At 42.1% G+C, this 27320-nt stretch overlaps 1 protein-coding gene across 5 annotated transcripts in view; it reads right to left on the bottom strand.

Annotated features, from left to right (window-relative positions):
- LOC125930695 (uncharacterized) overlaps window positions 1-27320 on the bottom strand; it is a 220685-nt gene that overhangs the window by 98213 nt on the left and 95152 nt on the right. For 4 of the 5 annotated variants that reach the window (XM_049642673.1, XM_049642671.1, XM_049642676.1 and 1 more), the window contains exon 2: window positions 21506-21597. The exons of the other annotated variant lie outside the window; for it this stretch is intronic. In XM_049642673.1, the coding sequence (XP_049498630.1) occupies window positions 21506-21597 (92 nt within the window). The remainder of the gene's footprint in view (window positions 1-21505; window positions 21598-27320) is intronic. 5 annotated transcript variants of the gene reach the window in all.

The following is a 27320-nucleotide window of genomic DNA, read 5'->3' as shown; positions in this document are numbered from 1 at the left end:
ATTAATACGTAACTCTGGTCTTACACAATTAACTTGAAAATTTGACATGATCACATGTAAAGCTCTTGGACAAGTATCTGGCACACAGTAGGTGCTTGAAAAGTGGTAGCTGTCATGACCTTGGCCCAAACCCACAGCAAGTTATTGGCAAAGCTACAACCCAAACTCCCACTTTTGATTCCTGCCTGAGGTTTTCCTTGCTGCCCTCCTATCAGCAGGAGCAGGATTTTTTCTATGGTCATTGTTACCACAAGGAGCAAAGAAGCCGATTCGGTTGATTCAATTGATTTAATGGTCTTCCTAGTTAACGTCCTAGCTCGTAAGCAGAAGCAGTTAGGTGGAGTCATTAAGGTTATGTGTGACCCACATTTGGGTCGCGAATTGGCTGTGTACTAACTGTGTGGCCTTGTGCAAGTTTCTACGCCTTGGGTCTCTCTTCTGTAAAATTGGATAATAGCATCTCCCGTACACAGTTACTCTGATAATTAAACAAGCTAATGCACAGGAATAGTAGGGTACCCGTCCAATGTATATGTTCAGTAAGGGTTAGCTGCCTGCTATTATAACAGTCACGGCTATTGTTGTTATCTTCCTAGCTAAGCTCAACGTCACATCCTCAGAGAAACCTTTCCTGACCCTCTCGTGAAAGCACCCTATTTGATACTTACAGTGCTCCTATACCTCTCCTCCATTGGATTTAATGTAGTTGCAATGTTACATCTCAAGATGTGATCGTTTGATTGCCATTTATCATGAACACCAGGCTCTAAGCTCCGTAAAGACAGGGACAGGGTCTGTTACACTCATCGCTTGATCCCAACACCTGGCACTGTGCCCAGTCCTAAGCAGGTTTCAGTAGATACTTAGTGAAGGAATGAATGAAATTATTTAGTAGCTTGGCAAAGCATAGTTATACCCCATTACATAATTTATCTGAACTTCCTCTAGCACTTGTTACTCAAAGAATGATCTACAGACCAGGAACAGCAGCCTAACCAGGGAAGCTTGTGGGAAATGCAGTCTCAGGTCTCACTCCAGACCTGCGGAATCTAAACGGGCAGTTTAACAAAATCCCCAGGTAATTCATATTCTTATCAAAGTTTTACAAGTATGGACCTTTGCCTATTCTTCACCAGTCCCAATGGGGGAGGGGGCTGGGAGGAGAGAGAAGAGAGGGAAGGAAAAGCGAAGGGGAAGGAAGGAGAGGAGAGGGGAGGGCAGGGCAGGGCAGGGAAGGAGAGGAAAGGGGAGGGAAGACAAGACAATCGTTCAATTTCCTGGGTAAAATAGCACTCTCTTCCACAATCCCAGGTCTCATTACATTCCCAATACAAGCATTATTACAAATATTACCATTTCTAAAAACCAGCTGCATTACAATTTTTTTTCAGCCTTGGCCCGGCTGCTCTTATTTCCTACTCACATATGATTTTTTCCAGAAGACTATTTTGGCCTCAGCCAAATAATTTATTTCAGAGACTTTATATCCTAAAATATTCTCTGGAGGAGACAGAAACACCATCTGTGCCCACTTCTGGAAAAACAGCCCCAAACCATGAAGTAGGGGTGTCATTTTCATGACAGAGGTGCAAAATGTGAATGCCTGCCTGTCTACCACAACCTCAGAGAGGAGGGGAAAACACACAGCAGAATCTCTTCTCCCGAAATAGCACCAAACCAGTCCCGCTCCAACAGCCCAAAGAGATTATAAAAGAATGCATGGTACCCAGGTGACCTTTGGAAAAATTACAGCCTAGCTTTTTAATGAAGAGGTTATTATTCTTAGAATGTATTCCCATTTTTGAATGGGGAAGCACGTTCATCATTGGATAGTGATAGGCAAGAACTCCAAGAGATTCCATGAATGATTCATTTGCCTGTGTTCAATCGTACCCATTTTGTGGGACAGGATTTCCAAATTCCCTTTGTTGCAGTGCTCTCTGCTCCGAAGAGGAAGAGAAGAAATGGGCCTGGCCAGAAACAACGCACATCTCCCTCGTTTGGGTCCTGCCTCCGCCAGTGTTCTGACCTGGCAAGACCTGAATCTGTGAGCTGATAGTTATCAAATGGTATATGAATTTGCTGCTGCATGTTCTCTTGGAGCTTCTTCCTTGCCCGGGACTCTCCTCTCTCTGACTCTCTCCCTTCCGTCTCCTACGCGCATAAGGAATGCTACCTTGGGAAATAAAGCCGCCAAATGTGTAGAATTAATGCCTAGAGTAGATCTGTCCCTGTGGTCATGGAGTCCCTTCCCCTAACTTTTCATGTGGCTTCTGCCGGGGTGACAGGCATGGACTTTATGTTAAGGGGATATTAGGACAACTGGAGTGAGAACACAGACAGAGATCCAAACTGAAATGATAGCTATGAGCCAAGGGGCCCAAAGGGGGTCTTTCCCCCATCTGTAGGCAGAGCAAACACAGCGTCATTGATGGCTTGGAGGAGGACAGTTGCCAGCTGAGCCCAGCCCAGGGTAATGTAAGAAATGAGGCTCATAGGGCACCTGGGTGGCTTGATCAGTTAAGCATCCAACTTTGGCTCAGGTAATGATCTCATGGTTTGTGGGTCTGAGCCCCACATCAGGCTCTGTGCTGATAGTGTGGAGCCTGCTTGAGATTCTCTCTCTCTCTCTCTCTCTCTCTCTCTCTCTCTCTTTTTCTCCCTTTCTCTCTCACTGCCCCCCCACTTGTGCTTTCTCTCTCTCTCTCTCAAAGATAAATAAACTTAATAAGAGAGAGAGAAAAGAGAACACTTCCCAACCCATTTAAAAAAAAAAAAAAAAAGGAATGGGCTTCAAGGTCGCATAGCTGAGAACTTGAGTCCTGACTCTCACACTTGCTAGCTATGCCTCCTTGGGAAAATTGCATTTTATTATCTGAGCCTCACCTTCTTCATCTTTTTAAATACAGGCATATAATATCCCTTTGTGGGCTTTTGTGCAGATTAGAGAAGGTATTGTTCCATAACACCCTGGCATGTGGGCGATTCTCAAGTAATGTTATAGTGGCCCTCTCTCTGTTCCACGGCCGTGCTAAATGTACCACGATGTGTGTCCTTGACCCTCACGATACTGGTAGGAAAAGACAAAAAAGAAACGGAAAGTGGGGGGGCGGGCAAGAGCAAGGGAGAAGAAACTGTGAGCTCATATTTATCTACATGTGTGACTTAAAGAACACGTGGCTCTCCAAACAGCTGTAAGTTGTTCAAATCATGAGTCCAAGGAATTCTCTTTTGAACATAAAGTATATGGTGGGCTTGTTTATTATTTCATTTTTTCCCTTTAGCTATTTTAACGTCATTTGCCTTTTGCTTATTTTTCTGAAGATTATTTATTTTGAGTGTGTGTGTGTGTGTATGTGTGTGTGTGTGTGAGTGGGAGAGGGAGAGGGGCGGGGAGAGAGAGAGAGAGAGAGAGAGAGAGAGAGAGAGAGAATCCCAAGCAGGCTCCTCACTGTCAGTGCAGAGCCCAACGTGGTGCTCAAACCCACGAACCATGAGATCATGACCTGAGCCAACATCGAGAGTTGGATGGTAACCCACTCAAAGCATTTCTATAGATGCTTTGTGGTTTACTGTCCTCACCCTCCCCCCGTCAGCAGTACGCTCATCACGCCTGCATTTTATGATAAAGTAGACGTCAACATCAAGAGTTAGAGAGTTGGGGCGCCTGGGTGGCTCAGTCATTAAGTGTCTGACTCTTGCTTTCGGCTCAGGTCACGATTTCAGTTTCCTGGATTCAAGCCCCGCACCGGGCTCCACACCCACAGCGCAAAGCCCACCTGGGGTCCTCCGTTTCCCTCTCTCTCTGCCCCTCCCCCACTTTCACAGTCTCTGTCTCTGAAAATAAGTAAATCAACTTAAAAAAATGACATAAAAATAAAGAGTCAGCTGCTTAACCGACGGAGCCACCCACGCACCCCATATTCACCTTTTGAAAGTCATTAGTGCCTCTCCTCCACAATTACTTTTAAAACGAACGCTTTCTGCCATGTAGACCCTTCCTTATTGGTCCTAACTGGAGTTTGAGAAGAGCATTAACATGGCTCTCAGTCAGAGCTTTGAGCCTGGCTCTGGTGGCACTGGGACCCTGTCCCAAGTAGCCACCCCCTTGTCATCATACTTGGGCTTCTTTATCAAGGAAGCAAGGTTGAGGAGAGGGAAACACTTGGAGATTGATGCAGTGTCAGGGAAAGGGGTCTTAATCCACAGAGCTCTTGGCACATAAGACAATCTCTAAATTGTAGGAGAGAGAAAGCAGCCTCAAGGTGTCTGTTGGGCGTTTCACTGACTGAAAGTCTAGGCTGATGTGACTTTTATCCTCCTACAGGCTGGTGGGGCTCTGTTGATAGATGACATTGGGTTGCCCAGGGTGAAGTCACGAGGGGTGAGCTGCGGAGGCCAAGGGGCTAAGCTGAAAGCTAAGGGCCGTTCTGCTATTAGTGTGCTCGCTGACTTAGCATCACTTTGGGTTTTTTTTGGTTGTTTTTTTTGAATATTTTTTAATGTTTATTTATTTTTGAGAGAGACAGAGACAGAATGCAAGTGGGTTAGGGGCAGAGAGAGGGAGACACAGAATCCGAAGCAGGCTCCAGGCTCTGAGCCGTCAGCACAGAGCCCAATGTGGGGCTCGAACCCACAGAGCTGTGAGATCATGACCTGAGCCAAAGTCAGGCGCTCAACCGACCGAGCCACCCAGGTGCCCCAGCATCACTTTGAATGGTAACCCACTCAAAGCATTTTTTTAAATTTATTTTTTATGTTTTAAAATTCACATCCAAATTAGTTAGCATCTAGTGCAACAATGATTTCAGGAGTAGATTCCTTCATGCCCCTGACCCATTTAGCCTATCCCCCCTCCCACACCCCCTCCGGTAACCCTCTGTTTGTCCTCCATATTTATGAGTCTCTTCTGCTTTGTCCCTTCCTGTTTTTATATTATTTTTGTTTCCCTTCCCTTGTGAGGAATTTAAGAGTCGAAGCATTTCTATCGATGCTTTGTGATTTATTGTCCTCACCCTCCCCCCACCAGCAGTATGCTCATCACACTTCCATTCTATGAAAAATGGTAAGACCTTTGTAGTTACTTAACCACTCATCGTGAGCCACCATTTACCTTCCTTGTAAGTTTGGGGACACAGCAGGGAGAAACTCTGGCTGCCCGCGGGAATCACCTGGGAGTCTCAGTGCCCAGGCCATATCTCATATCAGTTCAATCTCAGTCTTTGGGAGCTAGATGCAGGCACCAGGATTTTGTTTTGGACGCTTCCCAAGTGATTCTCATGTGAAATCACGTCTGAGAACCAGACAGTGGTGTGAGTGGAGGGGGGCATTGTGTGCAGTAAAACAACCGGGGGGTGGGGTCTACAGAAATGCTTTGAGTGAGGTACCATCGCAAGTGATGCTAAGTCAGCGAGCATCAGAAATAATATACGGATGACGTGCATGGCTGACCAACTGCCCTTGGCTTTCAATTCAGCCTCTTAGTCTCCAGCAGGATTCTCTGTATTCATCAGTCCTTACACTGGGCAACTTAGGGAGGCAACGTAAATGTTCTCTGCACCTTCTTGCCTATCTTTGGAAACATTTTTAAAGTTTATTTATTTTTAGAGAGAGAGAGAGGAGAAAGAGAATCTCAAACAGGCTCCATGCTGTCAGCACAGAACCCCACTCGGGGCTCGATCTCACTAACTGTGAGATCATGATCTGAGCCGAAATCTAGAGTCGGAGGCTCACCTGACTGAGCCACCCAGCCGCCCCTGAGGAAACATTTTAGGTAAAGTTGCATTTTTTACGTTCGTGTCAAGTGACCCAGCAAGCAAAGTAGATAAGCCTAGAACCCTGATCTTTTAAAAATGTTCACATGTATGCCTACATCCTCTGTACCAGGCACAATGCAAGTTGCTAGTGTTTTGATGTTGAGGATGACAATGATATTAATATTACTATCATCAGCAACAACAACTAACATACACTCAGTGCTTTCCCTGGCCAGGTACTGTACGAAGCCCTGTCCACATATTGCTAATTTATTCATCCCATAAACAGTAAGGTATATACTCTTGGCATTTTTCTTAGTATAAATGAGGTTTAAAGAGGTTAAGTACCTTGCCTAAAGTTACACAGCTAGCATATGCCAGGGATTTGAAACCTTATTTGGCATGCAATAATGAATTAGGCAAACGAGGCAGTGACCTACTTTTTAGTTAATATTTTTATTATTTTATTTTGGCATCACCAGAGCTAACATAATAATAGGCCCATGATATGTTGTATAAGGCATTTGCTAAATTAGACATTTTCCTGCCCTCTCAGCCTGGTGTGGAAAACAGATACATGATGATTGTAATATGGTATGATATGATATGATATATGATATGATATATTGTCAAAAAACAAATCAGGGACAATTAATTCTGCTTGGATAGACAGAATGGTGGGGGAATATTTACAAATAGAAGAGGGTATTTCTTAAAGGGCATTAAAGACTGAACAGGAGCCTGCCAAGCAGAAGAGAAAGAAGCATGCCACCTGGGGCAGACAGAAGGAGCAAATATACAGGCATAAAATTGTAAGGAATTCTGGACAAATGATCAGCCTATAGAAGGAGTTCTCAAAATTAAGGGCGCATTAGAATCACTTAAAGGCTTGTTTATTTTTTTTAATTTTTTTTAATGTTTATTTATTTTTGAGAGAGAGAGAGAGACAGAGCATGAACAGGGGAGGGGCAGAGAGAGAGGGAGACACAGAATCTGAAATGGGCTCCAGGCTCTGAGCTGTCAGCACAGAGCCCGACGCGGGGCTCAAACTCACAGACCGTGAAATCATGACCTGAGCCGAAGTCGGACGCTTAAGCGACTGAGCCACCCAGGCGCCCCTAAAGGCTTGTTTAAAAAACACAGAATGCTGGGCCCAATCCTCAGATCTTTCAATTCAGCAGGGCTGTGTGAGACCATGAATTTGCATTTGTAATGAGTTCTAACGCCATTCGTACCCTTCTTGTCCAGGGACAACACATTGTTAGAGCCCTGATCTACTTAGAAGGATCATCTGGAAACCCCCACAGCTGTGTGTGTGTGTGTGTGTGTGTGTGTGTGTGTGCGCGCGCGCGCGCGCGTGTGTGTGTGCGCGCGCGCGTGGGCACGCCTGCGTGTATTTGAGACACAAGCCAAAGGCAGCAAGACTTGCACCAAAAGTAAATTCTCTGAAGAGATGAGGATTTCTTCTTTTCCTGCAAGGAGTGGTGGTTAAATTTTACTGTTGGTTTTGGGAGCAATTCATACTGAAGCCGTCCAGTGGGAGGAAGCAGAGAAACCACAACTCAGGGCTCAAACGAGGAAACCTGGGATTTTATTGCATCTGTGCCCCCTCAGTGCCCTTACTCATGTGCTAGTGAAGGCCTGAAGCTAGAGGAGACCAAGCGCGCTACATCTTTTGTTGTGCGAGTAAGCATTTGTGTCCAGTTCGCGGGGAAGGTGGCATTTTTTACTTCTCTTCCTGCAGTTTTGGCGCTGTGTCTGCTGACCACAGGTGAGTTCCTGTGTTTATCACCTACGTGATCTACTGACCCCCGAGGGCCATGAGCAGGGACGGTGGGGGCAGGGGGGGGGGGGGGGGGGACAAGTCAGGAATGTTCTCCCACGCAAAGAGTGAGGAGGGTGCTGGAATGCTGAGCTCATTGGGAAGGCCGTGGCAGATGACATCCTTGTGAAATTATGCCTTTCCCTCCATTTCTAATTTCAATTATCACGCTTTGCTTCTCTCATACTCCAGGATGGAAAAACCTAGGTTGTGTTTGCCGTTGCTCCTCACCCCCTTCTACAGGGGTGAGCAACCCTGCCAGGCCTGCCTCCGATATTAGGATCTTCCTTTTTCAGCCCCCAACCTGTGTAGGACAGATCCCAGCTAGATCTGGAGGTCCTGTCTGGCCGGTCATCGGAAAACATGTGGCATCTAGCTCCAGTGGCCGATTTTGTCACTAGGTTGGTTTGCCAGCTGACGGCCAACAGCTGTGTGTGTTACATTCCTGGCAGGGGCCCTTCCAGACCCCACCATTACTCCCAGGATTGGGAGAGAGGAGTAGGAATCGCCGACCAGAGAAACAAAACAAAATCGTGTTGTTGGGATTCTGTGTTCCATCTTTAGTTTCATTTCAGAGGCAATTCCCCACTTCTCTGTTGTAATTTTCTAGAAAATTTCTAGAAGCCTACTTAGGAGTCGACCTAGTTACTGGCTAAAGCCCATGGCAACGGTCATTTTTCACTTTGGGATTTTTACTTTCTTGCTGTTGGCCAGGTAGGAGGAGAAAGAGAGTGATGGTCTAAAAAGCACACAGTACCTGAGACAGGTGAGCCCTATGCTCCATTTTGTTAGGGGAATGGGAGCTTTATTATCGGTATTATTGATGAGACTCTGGCTTCCCTTGCAGAGATGAAGTATTTTTGTCATCATGTCTATTATTCTTCACAAGAACCCAATTAGGCAAGATTGCCTCAACAGAGGAGGCTGATTAAATTCACAGATTTATTGCAAAACCACTTTGGGAGTTATGGAAAATGAGTTTAACTGCTAAGCTTCCTTGCTTTAAAGGAAAAAAAATTCAAGCTGCAAGCCTGCACCTTGGATTATCCATCTATAACAGATCATAAAATACCCATAACCTTGCACGCAGTTTATCTTTCTCCAGAGAGGCTGAAGATGCTTCTTCCAGGCTCCTCGTACCTCCCCCCACGGGGTAGGTGATGGCTTCTGTGCTCATGGAACACAAGGGGGATTTCTGACCTGGGGCAGGATGGGGTAGGCAGAGAGCTGCTTCCAGGATATAGGTCAAAAGGCAGATTTTGCTTTGCAAATCTCATAGCCAATTTGTGCAGGCAGTCCTTGTTTGTATTTGGGTCCCAGAAAAGTTGCTGTAAGTAGGAATGATGTAAATGAAATCTGATTTTCCACAGAAATGCGGACAGCATTGAGGATCCTGACCTAAAACCTGATGCCCCAAATGTGATAGAAACAACCACAAACATGATTTTGAAACTTTTAACTTGCTAGTGAGGATATCTAAGACAAACAGCCATACTGCCCACCCCCAAAGTCTCAGGTTTTATTTATTTAAGGCAGCATTTCCCAAATTGTTTTCTGTAGAACATTAACCTCCAAAGATGTCCTGGAATAAAAGGCTTATGGTGGTAAAATTAGGACACTGCTGCATGTTACGTGTCCCTTGGCCTGCAGTCCTCATTAACATAACAAAAATAAGAGCTGAGTCTCATTGAAAGTCTGCCTGAGCCAAGCACCTTATATATTTTACCTCTTTAGGGCTTCAAAAAATAATCCTCAGAGGTGGATGCCGATTAATCCCATTTTGCACATGGGGAAACTGGGGTGTGGAGCAGTTAAATGGGTTGCCTGGTTAAAAGGTGAAAGGTCAAGCCAGGTTTCAAGTCCGTGCTCGTTCCCAGATGCGCGCTCTTAGCCACTCAGCTTTCTCACTTTCTCACTGACTGCCGTGGCTACTTTGACACTTTGCTGTTAACTGTTTTCGTTGTCGTTATTGCTTTTTTACACAGTTGAGGCCATCCTTAACCGCAGCGATTGGTCACTATTTGTTGGCATCTCCAATGTTTATTCATGTCTTCACATAGAGCCAAGTTGGTAGCATTTTAGGTGCTAGCTTCCCCTAACATCAGGCTTTCATGCTCCCATCTCACATGGCCTTTGGGTAACTGCTCTGAGCATGCTTTAGTGGATTTTCATCTGTATCTCTGACAGTTTACAGATCCACAAAGATGTAAGGGAGGCAGGATGCGTCTGAGTTTATTTACCCCGTCTTTGGCAAGAGAGTCTTCATCCACAGAATGAAAGTGAGTAAAAAGCAAGCATAAGATAAAAAAGGACACTCCGGGTATGTCGTTAACCCTTAGGTTGGAGGGGTTGGGATTCCTTGCACCAGTGGAAGGAATGCATCTTAATAACTGTTAGCTGGCCAATCATTTTATCTGAGAGATGTAGGGGGAAGGGTGAGGAGAAGGGGAGACCGAGAATGGTTCAGTACCCAGTGTTTCACCCTAAACAAAGTGTTCATTAAATGTAGGAGCCAGGCTGTCTGCTAATCACTTTACCAAAGCACGCACTTGCTCGGGAAATGGGCTTTGCAAGGGTGACGAAGAGAAGAATGTGAGTTAGTGGTAGGTAGGGGACCTGTCTCAGCAGGAGGAGGGGCAAAAGGGACTAGAAGTGGTGTCCTCGGTCATGTAAGATTGCACAGGGCACCTTATCTCCTCCATCGTGCTTGATCCCGGTTAAGTCAGCTTCCTGCCGTACATGTCTGTGCTCTCTGAGAGTCCACACATGAAAGGATTTGCCCTCCCTTTGCCCCCTTGATCAGTCAGGAAAAATTTAATGAGCACCTACACGATACTCGGCGTTTCCTTTTCACACAGGCCCGTTGCCTGATGTGGACTGGATGATGTTCAAGGACATTTTTTGGTGCTTGAAACTGTTGTATGCTGTCCATGGACTATCTCCTTCCATATCCATAACAGTCATAAAAGAGATAGTCTATTATTAGTTGTAGCTTACGAAGGAGAAAAACGGGGCTAGGAGAGGTGGGATGGCTTGTTAAAAGACACACAGCTAGTGATAGAGCCAGGAAACTAACGTTACTCCCTCGAATTTGAAAGCCTGTACCTTTTATGACTCTCAAACGCAGTAAGTGAATGGGAGCTCCTCCACCACTGTTCTTTGCAAGGACTAGATGGGTGCTATTTAGGAAGTCTAAGGCAAAAAATAAAAATAAATTTAAAAATGCTGGATTCATGTTTTAAAAATGAATGTTATCACGAATCAGGTAAGTGAGCCTCTGATGTTGCTGGAAGTAAAAAAAAAAAAAAAAAAAAACCAGGAGATCATTTATTTTAGGGAAACACTAATTCTATGGATATAAATTCTTCTGGGTAAAAATGCCAAGAAGTCCATTGTTGCCCGCAGCCTGAACAGACCACCGCTACTTTGGCTGTGATTGAGATACTAGAATTTGCTTTCTTTCTCCAGCTGTACAAAAGGTACTTGAAGCTGGTCTGAAATAGTATTTAACTCCCTGAAATAACACTTTTAAAACTTTTTAAAACTTAGGTGATGACTAGTAATCTTAATGAATGTGAAAATGCCAGTTGCGGCGGGTGGGGGAGGGCGGGGTAGGGATAACCATTCCGGTCTCGAACACTAGAAGCTTTAAATATTAAGCAGAGGTTGTTCACCAATGAAAAGAAAGGAGTTATCCAGTCCCAGAAAGACACGGGGGAGCCTTAAATGCATATTGCTAGGTGAAAGACACCAACTGGAAAGGCTGCATACTATAGGATTCCCACTGTATGACTTTCTAGAGAAGGCAAAACTGTGGAGACAGTAAAAAGATCAGTGGTTGCCTGGGTTGGTGGGGAGGGAAGACTAAATAGGCAGAGCAAGGAGGAGTTTTAGGGCAGGGAAGCTATTGTTCGTGATACTATAATGTGATACATGTCATTATACATTTGTGAAACCCCAAAGATTGTAAGATACAGAGAGTAATGTAATGTAAACTATGGATTTTAGTTAATAACAATGTATTACTATGGGCTCACCAATGACAGCAAATGTACCCCAGTAATGCAAGATGTCAGTAATGTGGGAGACTGAGGGAGGAAGCAATGTGAGGGAGTCGATGGGAACTCGGTAGTCTGTGTTCAGTTCTTCTGGAAACCAAAAAGAGTCTATGAATTTATTTTTCTTAACCAGAAGAGAATCACACTGTTTTTCAGCATCATAGCATCTCTGTAGATGACAGTGCCCTTGGAGAAAAAAGAAATTGATAATCCTCTCAATACATAATACCAACTCAGTGCTCAGGTTGTGACAACCAAGGAATATACGAAAGGTCAATTTAAACGTCTCACTGGGTTGGAAAGACAAAGCGGACTTTGTGCCACAATAGAACTCATCCCATGGAACCGTGGAGATGGCAGGAGATAAAACAATACTCTTTATCGCCAGCGGACTAACCAGCAAGGACATGTTCTTTCTATTTATCCTATAGGCTCCTAAGGACAATGGGCCCTTTGTCCTTACACCTGTTGAAAGGGGAAGGAGCCCCTAACAGAGACCTTGTGGGTTTATGTGAGGCCATGCGGTTCAGATTTCTTACCTCTGTCTCTGATGGTACATCCCATTTCATAATACGCCTTCCAGCGACAGAACTTGGGAGACAGAGCCCGCAGCATTCGAAGGGAAAGAAGCAGGTCCGAGCTTTATTTGAGAAGAATGATGGAATACAGAAATCAGTGTAGGAGAGCAGTGTAACAAAGTGGTGGAATATTCTGGCTCTCAGCCAGACCTGAGTTCTGGGGGGAGGGGGGTCTTGCTCTTTCCCTGCCCTCAGCTCCTAGGCTGAGGGTCAAGGCTCCAAAGGGTGAGGACTGCTGGACGAATGAACCTTCAGGACTTTGCTGAAGAAAAGGGAACAGCTAAATAATTCGTCAAGATTGACAGCTCATTTTTCCAGCTGTTTCACGAAAGTTTCCAGATAAACGTGTCTGTGGGCACGTGGGCATTGATGACTTTTTTCATTCTGAATTCTTGCTTGTAACGGGATCTGTTGGTTTTACTGCCTTCTTTGGGGGGGAAAACAGTCTAATTTTCTTTGGGGCACCCAACCCTCCCCTTATTGTTGGTGTGTGAAGTTTGATTTTAATACTTCCTTTTGGCTTGAAGGGATGGTCTGCGGCCTGGGCACAGCCAGATAGCGTTTCCCCTTGGCCTCAGAGGAATTCAGTGAGAGACGTGTAACTCCAGCTGGGCCCATGAGAATCCCACCTGAGATTTTGCTGCTTGATTTGGAAAGAAGTGTTCTTTTCTTGCTAGGGTTGAGAAATGGGTAAAAGGCAAGCCTTGTGATTACGAGTAGACTTCATAGCCCCTACTTGGGAAAAATATCCTTGAAAATAAAGTCAAAGTAGGGACGCCTGTTTGGCTCAGTTGGTTAAGCATCTGACTCTTGGTTTCAGCTCAGGTCATGATCTCACAGTTTCATGAGAGTCGAGCTCTGCACTGGCAGCACAGAACCTGCTTGGGATTCTCTCTCTCCCTTTCTCTCTCTGCCCCTCCCCCACTCATGCTATGTCTCTCTCTCTCAACATAAATAAACTAAAAAAAAGAAAAAAAGAAAAGGAAAGAAAGCCAAAATAGAAGAAAACTGAGCTGAGAGATGGAGAAAGAACAGTCCTGGTAAACATATTTGACCAACTTGAACCACCCAAGCCTAAAGTCAACCCATTTCCTGGATCCTTCAAGGAAATGGGCCACTAAATTCTCAGGGTTTCAACCACCTTATAACCAACTGTATACACACACACACACACAGGTACATAGAGATATATATTTATATACATATATAGAGATATGTAGATATCCTTCCAAACCCATGTGAGCAGGGGAGAGGCAGAGAGAGAGAGGGAGACAGAATCCGAAGCAGGTTTCAGGCTCTGAGCTATCAGCACAGAACCCAACGTGGGGTTCGAACTCAGGAACCATGAGATCACGACCTGAGCTGAAGTTGGATGCTCAACTGACTAAGCCACCCGGGCGCCTCCACTTTATTCATTTTTTCACTTACGTGAGAAATTCTGAGGCACCCCTGTTCTCCCATATGTTCGCCTCATTCGTATCAAAATTTAATAGGAAAATTCTAACTGGGAGGTGTTGTAATGTCCAGAGCCTTCCCAACATCTTGCAGCCTCTTCACCCCCTCCTATGGACAAAGATAACATCTGAAATGAGGAGACCTTGAATCACCAATTCCAAACTTCAACAAAAGGAAGAATTCTCCTTTGTTGAACATCTCACTTCACCACGGGCTCTAAATCTTTTCGTGGCTTAGAAAAAGTTGGCACGTGGCAGAGTCCTGCCGACCAGATTGAGACATCAGAGAATGGGCCGTTGGCCATGCCTGGCACACGTTCTGAAGACATGGCCCCATGCCACCTCCCCCCTCATGTTCAGTATGCCATTAACACTAGGAGTGGGCTCAAGAGCTAGGGCAACTTGGACTTGAAATATAACCTTGAAATTCATGGATGGATTTGAAGGATGAAAAAGAACACACTGTAGCTCTTCAGCCGCCTCTAGCCATTAAATAGAATAAGAACTAACATTAATTGAGTATAGCTGTACTACACACAGCACTAAATACTCGTCTTGCATCGTCCCTTTGAACCCTCATCACAACCTTGTGTGGTAGGTCCCATTGTAATCCTCATTTTACAGATCAAGGAATTTGACCTAGAAAACTTAGTGAACCTGCCCTGGATCACTGAGCAGGATTCAGACCCAAGGAGCGGGCAGGCTCTCCATCATCACACAAGGTTAAGTGTTAAGAAAAAAAACGCAGTGCCTGGATCACCACAGCGACAGAACTGCGGAGATGAATGTTAGGACTGGAAGGAGGCTTTAACCTCATTTAGCCTGGTGGAAAACCTGAGACTGAGGGAGAGAAGTGACTTCCCCAAAGCCATGTAGCAAGATAAAGAACCAGACACTGAAATCTAGCTTTGATGCCCCAGTTCTTGTGCAGTGCACATCTTGTTATTCAACACACATCACCATTATAGATGCACCAGTTACTAAAATTCTAAAATATATGCACACCGATTAGCAAATGACAACCATCCTGAAACTCTCTCTTTCCTCAGGACTCCTAGACCTCCCCACAATCAATAACTGAAAGGGCTATTATCTGTCCCTGTGGCCAGTTTCCATTCTGATTAGTCAAGCCCCTTCCTTCGTTAAATATTTTTAATATGAACCCTTCCTTAACACAAAAGCCAGCACGCATGCTCTTTTCCTTCCAGATAATGGGAGATTCACGGGTGGATTACAGGCCACATGTCAGTCATTTGGGACAACAGTATTATCTCATATGTAAGAAACAGATGAAAGCCAATCAAGTCAGCTATACATAGTACACGTTGTGGGGGCCCAGGGGGAGGAGGGAGTGCACAAGAGGAGAACGTTCTGCCCCAGCATTCAGGACTCTGAGGAGGTCTTGCCATCCCCTTCCAGGTGTGGGTTCAAATGTTCTCTCCCACAGAGAGGAAGTTCAGAGCATCTGAATTGTCAGAGGCAAGAAGGGTCCTGCCCCACCTCTCTCACCTTTCTTATTTCTTTTTGAAATGGTAGAGCCGTCCCTCAAGTCCTGAGAGCCCTACTCACAACAAGTGGAAATACAAGGAAAACCAAGCTCGCCAGCTGCAGAGATAACAGCCTCAGCTCCTTGTGAAGTCAACGGGAGGTAAGCCATTTTTTCTGACTCTTCTCAGCTGCAGAGATGGAGAAGCCAGTTGCGAGTGGAAGGGAAGCCCTGATGCACAGCATGCCCAGCATGAGTCAACCAACCATGTGCTACTAGCCAGTCTGAAAACCATCTAGACAGTGGCCGGTCTTCAATGGGAAGATGGTTTGCAGAGGACAAACTCCAGCTGTTTGAATATATGTTCTTCTGTTATGCCTTCCCAGGGCTTATAGATCACCAGATAATCCTTAAATATGAATTGATATGCATATTCATCAAGACCATTATTTTGTGGACCGGAAATCTATTTCAGTGGTAGAAGGAGATGCCCCCTGGTTGAAAGCAAATATAGGAAAGGCCTGGAAATTCCCCAGCCACCTCCCGTTCATCTGGCAGTCTCGATCTCTGGATGTTGGCTTGCCTTTTATTCTCTGTTCCAGTCCTCTCCCCAGACTAAGTTAGCATTCCCATAGGACCTTATGATTTCCCTTTTGTAGCATTTAGTGCATTTATAATGATCTTCTCAGTGCTTGACTTCCCCCACTAGACCCTAATACCCATGAGGAATGAATATGCATTGCTCTTACTAACATTTCCCCAATACTTAGAAGAGTGTGTTACCATATTCACTGAATAATGGAAGAACACTGCACACTCTTGACACGAAGCCCTATTTATGGAGTGTGCCACTTAACCATCATTAGATTACGTGGGAAAGGCACTTAAAAAGACATAAAGTCATCCATGAATACGTCAAGTTCGTTAGCTCCACCAACTCACCGAACACATTTCAGTTCATCTTCTCTTCCTACTTATTTAAGTGCATTCTCTGCTACCCTGTGATTTAAGGAAACTTCCATTCCATGCTATTGTATCTGGTGCATAACTGAATTTTTCTCAGTCTGAGGTTCACAGACCAACGAGGGCCGGCTTACCTTTTCTTGGGGTTCTGTGAATTCCCTATGAGATTTGTAAAGAGTTGTAGGCATATGCTGAGTCATGTAGATAAACATTGAAAAACTGAATGTGGCTGGGGTGCCTGGGTGTTGAGCATCCGACTCTTGATTTAGCTCAGGTCATGATCTCACGGTTCGTGTATTGGAGCCCCGTGTCAGGCTCTGTACTGACAGTGAGGAGCCTGCTTGGGACTCTCTCCCTCTCTCTCTGCCTTTCACCAGCTTGCACTTACTCTCTCTCTCTCTCTCAAAATACATAAATACATTTAAAAAAAAAAATGAATGTGGTCATGTGATTTCAATATCTGGAGGTTTTAAAATATATTTCAAATCCTCTATCACCCTTCCCTTCAGTAGGTGGGATCTAATTTTCCTTCCCTTGAATGCAGGCAGGCTTTAGTGACTTTGCTTCTAAGGAATGATGTGAGGCAAGACGACCTTGCATGACTTCCAAGCAGAGGTTAGAAAAGGTGATATGGCTTCCATTTGGCTCACTGTCTTAGGGCATTCGCCTAAGAAGCTCTGAGTCGTATAAGAAATCCGGCTTTCATGACGCTGCCATGCTTTACCAACCAAATGGAGGGACTTTATAGAGACTGCTAGGAGAACCCCAACTATTCAAGTCTTCCCGGCCCAGCTAGTAGGCATGTGATAAAGACTTTGAGAGGGCCCCAGCCTCAGCCACCATCTGACTATGACCTCATGAAAGTCCCCAAGCCAGAACTACCCAGCTGAACCATCCCTGGGTTTCTGGCCCAAAGAAACCAGGGGACGTACGTGGTCATTGCTGTTTTAAGTCACCGAGTTTTGTGGTGTATGTTACAAAGCAATAGGTTACTACTCTGTTCTTGCTTGCAGTTGAGTTTATGATTGCATTGCAACCATGTATTTATTAGGGGCGAATGAGAAGAGAATACAGGCAGACTTAATAAATGCATGTCAAGTGAGGGGTAAAGTCTTGCAGCGGTTCAAATAGAGAACAGTGACAAGAAAATGGCTCATCACACCCAGCTTGGTGTTTCTGGCAGGCTGAACTCAAAGGAATCTTTGTTCTGTCAATGCCACACTCAAATTGCAAGCAGTTAGTGGGCTTCAACAAAACAACTTGAGCTGCATTTAACAAATGCAGTCAATTTTAATTCTTACTGGCTTTGTTTTGCTTTTTTAATTTTTTCGGATTCTCTTGAACGTTATAATTCCTTGTATCTAGTTGTATACGTAGACATTTAAGTAACATTATAATAAAATACTTAAGCCAGCACCAGAGAACAGCAATTACTTTTTCTTTAAAAGGAATCTTCAGTTTGAGAATCCATGAGGGAGGGTCTTCAGAAAGGCGTATGCATCTTATAACACACTGTCATCTCATTAACTGTTAAATGAAGGAATACCTACTACTCTTCACCCTAGAGCATTTTCCTTAATTGTCCATATATGTAGCAGTTCAATTGCTAGTCTCAGGGTATCTGTCTTTAAGTCTCCCGTTGCTCTAGCCTTGCATTTGAAACCCCTCTTGAGGATAATGATGTTTTCAGTCTGTGTATTCTTAGTATATGTGGCCTGGCTTTTTGATTAGCAATCACGTATTCCTCCTATTCACGAGTTTCAGCTAAAAGATGGCCACCTGTCTTTTCACTGCTCTTGACCACCCCAACTTAAACCCTTGAGTAGAGCACTTACATTATATTTCAAACTAGACCATTATAAATGTAACTTTCAAATCTGGTGAACATTCATTCACTTGTTTTTATGTTGTGCTTAAGCTAAAATATAGGAGGTTAATTCACAGCTTAGGTTAATATATTTCAGTGTGTATATATATATATATATATATACATATATATGTGTGTGTATATATATATATATATATATATATAAAATTTTTTTTTTTTTAATTTATTTTTGGGACAGAGAGAGACAGAGCATGAACGGGGGAGGGGCAGAGAGAGAGGGAGACACAGAATCGGAAACAGGCTCCAGGCTCCGAGCCATCAGCCCAGAGCCTGACGCGGGGCTCGAACTCACGGACCGCGAGATCGTGACCTGGCTGAAGTCGGACGCTTAACCGACTGCGCCACCCAGGCGCCCCAATATATATAATTTTTTTAATGTGAGCGATTGGTAGCTATAACACATGGCTTTCTGTTACATGCTGTGAAAAATACCCAGAAGCAATTTGACTTCTTAAATAGAATGATAGACTGTTAATTATCATAATAAGAATTATATCAATCATTTATTGCCGTCTTGAAGTACTTACACAGTACGGTGTTAAATGCTTCGTATATACATTATTTTGTTTAATCTGTAGAATTTACCTAATGGTTTAGCTAAATTGTCATTTTACAGAGGTTTGGAGGGAAGGTCATTTGTCCAAAGATAACATAACTAGAAATACAGGAGCTAAGATATGAATCCAGATAGGTTGGCCTTTATCAACTCAGAATTCACTTGAATTCTAAATTCTTTGGACTCATCATACTTTCTTATTTACCATATTTCAGCAAAGCCAACCTGTCATCCGTCGTAAGGTGTTCCATTATTTGCGTGCCTGTATGACAAAGACTGACAGTTAAACTATGACACAATGCTTTAACGCCACAATTTTCGCTCTATATTGATTTGAAAACACTCTATGTAATAAACAGACCCCGTTAGGCATACATATTTCCCTAATGTTACTGTTATACGAATATAAAACAGAAAGCCAAAACAAATAAATGGAAGGAGACGTTTCCTAGAGTTTCTCATTTGGAGTCTGGCTCTTCTGAACTGTTTTGTAGATGAAGGTCACTGCTATCTGTATGTCTCCACATTGTCATATTCCGTGTCAATGAGAGGATCGATGATGTAGCATTTCTTTTCTTTTCCTTTTTTTTTTTTTTTTTTTTTTTTTGAGAGAGAAGGTAAGAGAATGCATGCACACATGCACACAAGCAGGGGAAGAACAGGCAACGGGGGAGAATGAGAATCTCAGCTAGGCTCTGTGCCCACCACGGAGCCCAATGCTGGGCTCAATCCCACAACCCTGAGATCATGACCTAAGCCAAAATCAAGAGTCAAACACTCAACCAACTGAGCTGCCTAAGCGCCCCGGTGATGTCACCTTTCTTAAAAGAATGCTCCATTATTGGGTCTGGATTTTTCTACCAAACTACCATCCTCTTTTTTCCAAACTTTGATACGTATGTGCAGGCAAAGCCAATGCCCCTCATTTAAATATTTAAAAATGCACATCTTAGAGTCAGTGGAATATGATATTATGTTTCCTGTAGACCATGTTAAAAACTCAATGATGCACAAATTTAAGTGTTTTATAATGGTTTGGTTATTCTAGGCATCTAGGTCTAATCTCAGACGCTAGTCAACTCTGGATCATTAGTATACATTTATGTTGCTTTAGTTACATTATCTCCATTTGTTGAATACTTATGATACAGCAAGTACTGATCTAGATTCTTTGCATGTGTTAATTCATCAAAGCCACAGAAGCTGCATGTTGTCCCATCATATCAATGAAGAAACTGAGATTTAGAATTTAAATTATTTGTTCAGTCACATTGCTTCCTAATTGACAACTCTAGGATTTGACTTCAGTCTCTTGGACACCCACATCCATTTTGCTAACTACTAAGCTATATTACCATCCACATAAACCCACACATTGGCAGTGTTAGAACTGGTAACTAATATTCATGATCCCTATTATGTGCTATGTAAACTATTTTTACTTCCCTTAGCCTTCCCTCTGCCTGCACTTGGGTATATAAAGTACCATGAACATGGATTTTTATTAACTCCTCTCCCCAAAGCCAAATATTAATAGTAACCCTTCAGGAACTGAGCTGGACGTAATAGGCCAATATTTCTTGCAGTCTGGCAATGCATCACTCCTATGGCTGTCTTGCTTTAAAGGTTTCTGGGGGTATTGGCTATAAAAATGACCACAGAACTGGCCATATCACAGGACTGTTATAAGACATAGGTCCAAGCATGCCTATTTTACCACTGATCAGAACATTTCACCTTGGCAAATCACTCTATAGGAAATTAATGCCGCTTCCTTCACATATTTATGGCTCACCATATGAAAGGAAACAATATGTGCAGTTGTTGTATGTTATGCCTGAAGCAAAAGGTTTTATTATTTAGCCGCTGCCCAGTATAGCCATGCTTAGGTAATTATGTTGCTTTTAAATAGAAGGAAAATAATCTCAAAGGCACTCTGACCTCATTTTATAAACTGGAGGTCAGTGGCACAAATATTTAGCAATACTCCTAAACCTTAGGCTGCGCAAGTAACTAATCCAAGAATCACAAAATAAAGTGAAGCCACTTTCATAAGGTCAGGTCATGGATTTGGGGAACCTTCATTTAAAGGTTCCTCCTATGGTACCTTGAGACAGCACCTTTTAACAACTCAGTCCAGGGGTTTGCGAACGAGAGGATCTCTGTCATTTCTAGAACTCGAGAGCCATATTTTGTCGGAGGAAAGTAAGTTTCATCTGAGAAGGCTTGGGAGACGCTGTGCACCAATGCACTGGGCAAGATGTGCACGTGCTTCCTCACATTTTCTCAGGTCTTGGCATCTGTGCGACCACCTCCCCAGCTACCCAAAGTCAAAACGATTCTTGCCCAAATGATTCTTACTTGGTCCCTTTCTGCACGTCATCCTAGAGTCTTCCTTCTTGTACCTCCTCAATAAATCCCCAAGTGGGCTACTTCTCCCTGTCATTTCTTCCAACCACCACCATGCCCCACCTCATGCCTCAGCCTCTGCTCGCTCTCACTGATCCTTTCTGCCTCCCGTCCTGCTGTTGATGAGGCACAAAATCTAATCTTTTCACTCTCTGGCTTAAACTCTTCAATTGTTTCTGGTAGCTCTTGAGATGAGGTCCCTAGTTTGTTGTATAGCTTACAAGGCCCCGCATGATGAGGTCCCCTGTCAACTTCCCCAGCCCCATCTCCCTTCTTCCCTGCCAGCCCTCCCCCATTTCTCTGCTTCAGTCAAATGGAACAACTTTTAACAATTCCGATGTCCCACCTCGAGCCCCTCACACGTGGGATTTCTCTGCCTAAAATATCCTGCCCTTTGAAGTCCAAAGTTAGATTCTACAGCCTTTTAGGGTGACTGCTTCCACGTGCAGGCAAGTTTCCTGCCCCCTGCCCTGTGTTCTCGTATTCCATGATTATCCTATCACTTAGTTAATGCTGGAGTTACCCACTTACTTACGTGTTTCACCAAACATGAATTCCTCAAGAGCAGAAACAGTTTCTTGTTCACTGTCGTATAGCAGGGCAACGGTTTCCATGCCATGGATGGCCCTGGTGGTACAAAGGGCAATGTGAAGGAGTATTCCCATGTTCTGAAATTTAAAGGTCATCATATGTTTTTAGTGTTCATCTTCTCTTTGTAAAAAATGGTGTTTGCTTTCTTTATTATGGATGTTGGATGTACAGAAGTGCATTAATGGTGATCCCTGTTCCATGAAACAGTCATCACCAGCCCTTGCATGGACCCACTTAGATATGTTTTGTTACTTTGTATCATAATAAGCATCTACAAATTCACAGTGCAAAACAAAAGCTAAGATCCTCACATCACAACAGCTGACATTTACCCAAATAGTACACTTGTTCTCTTCTCCATCCTTCCACCTGACCCAGCCTCCTGTCATCGCCATTCTCTTGCTTTCTGTTTGAATAGTTTAACTGCCTATTTTCAAATTTATTTTTCTTATGTTGGTTGTTCTGAACTTTATAGAAAGGATATCATGCGTACACAATATCTGGGGACGTTTTTTCACTTAATATCATGTTGCTGAGAGTTATATTTATTGTTATATTGTTGGGTGTTGCTGCAGTTCGTTTGGTTTGACTGCTTTATTACATTCCTCTGATGAGTATACCACAGTTTAAGCATCTGTTTGCCCACTGACATGGGTTTGGATTGTTTCCCAATTTTTGCCATTGTGCACAGCCATGCTCTGAATCTTTGAGTGTGTGTCACCTATCAGACATTGCAAGCACTTCACTGGAGTAGACTTCTGGGCCATAGAGTAGGTGAGTCTCTTTTTTTGAGAGAGAGAGAGACAGAGCGTGAGCGGGGGAGGAACAGAGAGGGAGACACAGAATCTGAAGCAGGATCCCGGCTCTGAGTTGTCAACACACAGCCCGCTGCAGGGCTCGAAGTCACAGATGGCGAGCTCATGACCTGAGCCAAAGTCAGATGCTTAACTGACTGAGCCACCTAGGTGCCCCTAAAGTATGTGAATCTTTAGGAGATAATGCCGGAATAGAATTCAATGAGATGGCTCTAATTTACCACTACCACTACCACTTTTTGCGAAGTCCTAGGGTTCCAAATCCTTCCCAGTACTTGTTATCATCAGCCTTTTTCATTTTGGTTACTCTAATGTCAGTAGAATGGCATCTCCTATAATTTTGATTTGCATTTCCCTGATTATTAATAATACTGAACATTTTTTTCATGCATCTATTGCACCTGTGTCTTTTCTCTGAAATGCTTATTCTTGTTTTTTTTTTTGTCTATTTTTCTATTGGATTGTTTGTGTTATTCTTAGCGATTTATAGACATTTTAACTTATTTTGATACCAATTCTTTGTAGATTATGTGTGCTTGTTGCAGAATATCATTGAAGTTGGTAACTTTTTTTTTCAAAAGTTTATTTAAATTCTAGTTAGTTAATATATAGTGTAATATTGGTTTCAGGAGTAGAATTTAGTGATTCATCACTTACCTGTAACACCCAGTGCTCATCCCAACAAGTGCCCTCCTTAATGCCCATCACCCATTCAGCCCCTTCCCCACCCACTTCCCTCCATCAACCCTCAGTTTGTTCTCTATTATCAAGAGTCTCTTATGGTTTGTTTCCCTTTCTTTTCCCCACCTCTTCCCATATGATCATCTGTTTTGTTTCTTAAAGTTGGTAACTTATTTTTGTAATATCTTTAAGTGGTCCTAATGAGTAAAGGGTGATAACATACCATACATGTGACGTTCAAATGTGTCAAGGTAAACCTGTGGAATACATGACAGGGAATGAAATCACCCAGTTTCTTTACTGATAAAATACCTTGTGGTGGAGGTTTCGCTCTGTATTTGAGGTGTTTGGGAACCAAAACCTACTGCTATCCACATTTCCATAAGGGCTAGGCACTCAGCCAGCACTTGCATGAATGAACTGAAATACTTTGTGGCAACAGGCACATTAATAAGAACCTACACCCTCTGAATTGTTCAAACAGATGGCTTGCTTTTCAAAAAACAACAAACAAACAAACAAAAAGAAACTAAAGAATGGGATCTCCAGTTGATCTTCATGGTTGTGGGGAAATGGCGTTTTTGGTGGGCTTTCTCATATGGTCACATGAACCATATCCTCCTTTTCTAAGACTATATTTTGGAGATGCCTTGGTATTTTTGGTATAGGTAATTTTTACTGACTCATCAGAAAGAGAGTTTTGCATATATTGTGGAAATTCTTTTGGAGCTAAAGAAAGGAAAGAAATAAAAATTAAATGCTACTTACTCCTTCTTAAAAGCCCTCTATGACCTAAAATCTCCCCACCTGCACAAATAGATCTACCTCTTTTTCTTGTTCACTCCTTGCTCTTATATAGGCACAAAGCAAGACATATCAACATGGCCACTTTAATATAAAATCATAATGTAAAATGTTAATTTTTAATCTGCTAAAATATGGAGTTAACTACCCTCTCCAATTCTCTTCCTGGGACTCCTATCAACCCTATACCCATCACCCCACCCACCTCCCATGAGAGCCAAGGCAGTCACAGGGATAATTTGCATCTGAGTGATGCACTGAGGAGGTCTGTTTTATATCTTCCTTGGCAATGTTTCTCAATATAAAAATTCAGTAGTGCATTTTAAAATTTTGAAGTATTGTATAATATATTTCATAATCCAGAAACTACATATTCACACATATGTAGGATAAGGAGCACCAAGACACATACCCCTAAATACCCATCATGCAGCCTGAGTAACAGAACTTCACGAATCCTACTGTAACTACCTATATCATTTGCCTCTCTCCTCATTTATTTATTTATTGAAAAAAATACTTCATTTTTTTCTTTCATTTTTTTCTTCATTTTTAATGTTTGATTTATTTTTGAGAGAGAGAGAGAAAGAGAATGAGTGAAGGAGGGGTAGAGACAGATGGAGACACAGAATCCAAAGCAGGGTCCAGGCTCTGAGCTGTCAACACAGAGCCAGATGCAGGGCTCAACTCACGAATAGTGAGATCGTGACCTGAGCCGAAGTCAGATGCTTAACCAACTGAGCCACCAGGTGCCCTGATAAATATATTTTGCATGATTATTATGTGTCAAGTACTGTTCTAGTCACTGAAAGACAGTAAAATAAAATAAAATAAAATTAAATTAAATTAAATTAAAAATAATAATGAAACAATGAAAAGCTCTGATTCACAGAGCTTGCATTTTATTCTGAAGTTTGGGTTCATCATTTCCTTTTCCTCCCTCATAGTTTTACTATGTCTATGTGAATCTCTAAACAATATATTAGTTTACTATCTTTTAAGTCTGGATTTTTTTCATTTAATGTTTTTATGCATGAAATGCTAGTTTGTTCATTTTTACTGTTTGTGGACTTTTATTATGTGAGTATTCTTCACATTTTCCTGTTTGTGGATATTTGGACTATCTTTAGATTTTTGCTATTGCAAACAAAGCTACTTAGAAATGGTATCATACAACACATGTTTTTTTGTCCGGATTCTTTTGCTCAATATTTTGTTTGTGAGATTCATTTCTCTTGTGTGTAGCAATATTTCATTACTGTTCATTGTTGTATAGTTTTCCACTGTATGTACCTACCCTATTATAATTCCATATTGCTAGATTTAAGTTACTTTTAGTATTTGTTTAATGACATGCTTACATGTTTTTTGAAGCATGTATTTGTGTTAAGTATTGCTGGATAGTAAGATATGTATATGCTGAAGTTTAGTCAATCCTGCGAAATGGTTATCCAAGGTTGTTCTACAGTTTACATCCCTATAGCAGTGTATGAGAGTACCCATTTTGGTGGCAGTGTATCATACTGTACTTTTAATTTCCATTTACCTGTTGATGAGGGAAGATGAGCCCTTGTATAAAAGCCTGTGGGTTGCTTAATATCCTATTTTATCAAGTAGTGGTTTAACACTTCTGCCCACTTGTTCTGTTTCTCATTAACTTGAACAAAGCATATACACAAATACTTCAAACATATAAAACACAGGACCCTTGATATTAAATGTAAGTGGTAATAATAGCCAAACCTGTTTCATTCCCAATCTGAGAGGTAAAAATTCAACATTTCACTTAAATATGACATTATAGATGTTTAAAAATCATTTATTGTAATTTTTAAAATCTGGTTTCATGGAAAAGATTGACCTGTAGCTTTACTTTCTTATCATATCCTTGTCATTTTTTTGTATTAAAATTATGCTGGCCTCCAAAATACCTAGGAAAATGATACCTCTCCATTCTGGATATTTTCTTCTGGCCCATCTCCCCCTTTACTAATTCTCTTTTCTAACCTTCTGTATCTAATCTTCTATTAAGCCCAACTGATTGGGTTATTCAATTAAGTTATTATAGTTTAAAATTTTCCAGGTTTCACTTGATCCCTTTGTATAAATTCTGGTTTTCCACCAAAATTCTCCACCTCATTATTTACTATTTTAACATATTAGTCTTGTTTACTTTATTTTTTAATTTATTTTTTTAAATTTTTTTTTAACGTTTATTTATTTTTGAGACAGAGAGAGACAGAGCATGAACAGGGGAGGAGCAGAGAGAGAGGGAGACAGAGAATCTGAAATAGGCTCCAGGCTCTGGGCTGTCAGCACAGAGCCCGACGCGGGGCTTGTACTCACTGACCGTGAGATCATGACCTGAGCCCAAGTCAGACACTTAACCAACCAAGCCACCCAGGTGCCCTGCGTCTTGTTTACTTTAAAATCTATGTCTGATAACAAAAATATGTGGATAACTTATGGATCTATTTCTACTGTTATAGTTTTATATTACTACTGTTTTATATTAGTTATTAGTCAATTTTTGTCTTTTTGTGTGTCTCATTATTTTTGTTTGAGTGCTAAACATTGACTTTGAAACCTGGAAATAATTTGAAGCTCTCATCTGATCCTTTAATATTAGCAAATTCCTTAGGGAAACAAGCAATTCAAATTATGGGTTCACCTCTCTGGGGTTCCACCCTCCCTCCAATCCTAGAATTACAAGTTCTTACTGTATCAGTATTGTTTATCAATGCTTTCAAAGAAACATTTTAAGACATTTAGTCAAGCTTGTCTAGTTATTATCAAATGGAGAGACTGTCTAAAATAAACCAGGACGCTATTACCCAGAAGTAACATTGTCTACCTTGTTAAATTTTAATTTGCATTTTCCATATTTCAAATGAGTGAACATTTTTAGAAGCTTAGTTACTAGTGTTTGCACTTATGCAAATTTCTCTATTTCATGCTTAGTTTCTTCTTAATGATCTATAGAGATTCTTTATGTCATCTAGATTTTTATTCTTATCCCATGTATTTTAGATTCTTTATGTCATCTAGATTTTTATTCTTATCCCATGTATTTTAAATTATTTCTAATTTGTATTTTTATTTATTTTGATGAACTCATGTATTTTTTTTTTAATGTGGTCATATTCATCAATCTTTTCCCTTTTGTTTTGTGCTTTTTATCTTATTTAGGAACTTCTTCCCCATCTGAATGTCATAAAAATATTCTCCTCTATATTTTCCTATATCATATTAAAGACTTTCTTTTAACTTCTGTCTTTAATCTTCACATTGTATGTGGCGTGAAGTAGGGATTCAATTTTACTTTTCTCATATGAATATGAGTTTGTCCCAGGACCATTTATTGAGGTAAGAAACTTAACTATATAAAAAAGCACCTTAATTTCAGAACAACTTGTTTGAGGGAATTATGCTTCAAGTATGGGAGGTCCCCCTTATCTT

This window comes from Panthera uncia, chromosome A2 (assembly GCF_023721935.1).
Source record: "Panthera uncia isolate 11264 chromosome A2, Puncia_PCG_1.0, whole genome shotgun sequence".
Classification (NCBI taxonomy): domain Eukaryota; kingdom Metazoa; phylum Chordata; class Mammalia; order Carnivora; family Felidae; genus Panthera; species Panthera uncia.
Note: the sequence above shows the minus strand (reverse complement) of the source record. Positions and strands in the feature narration are given on the sequence as shown.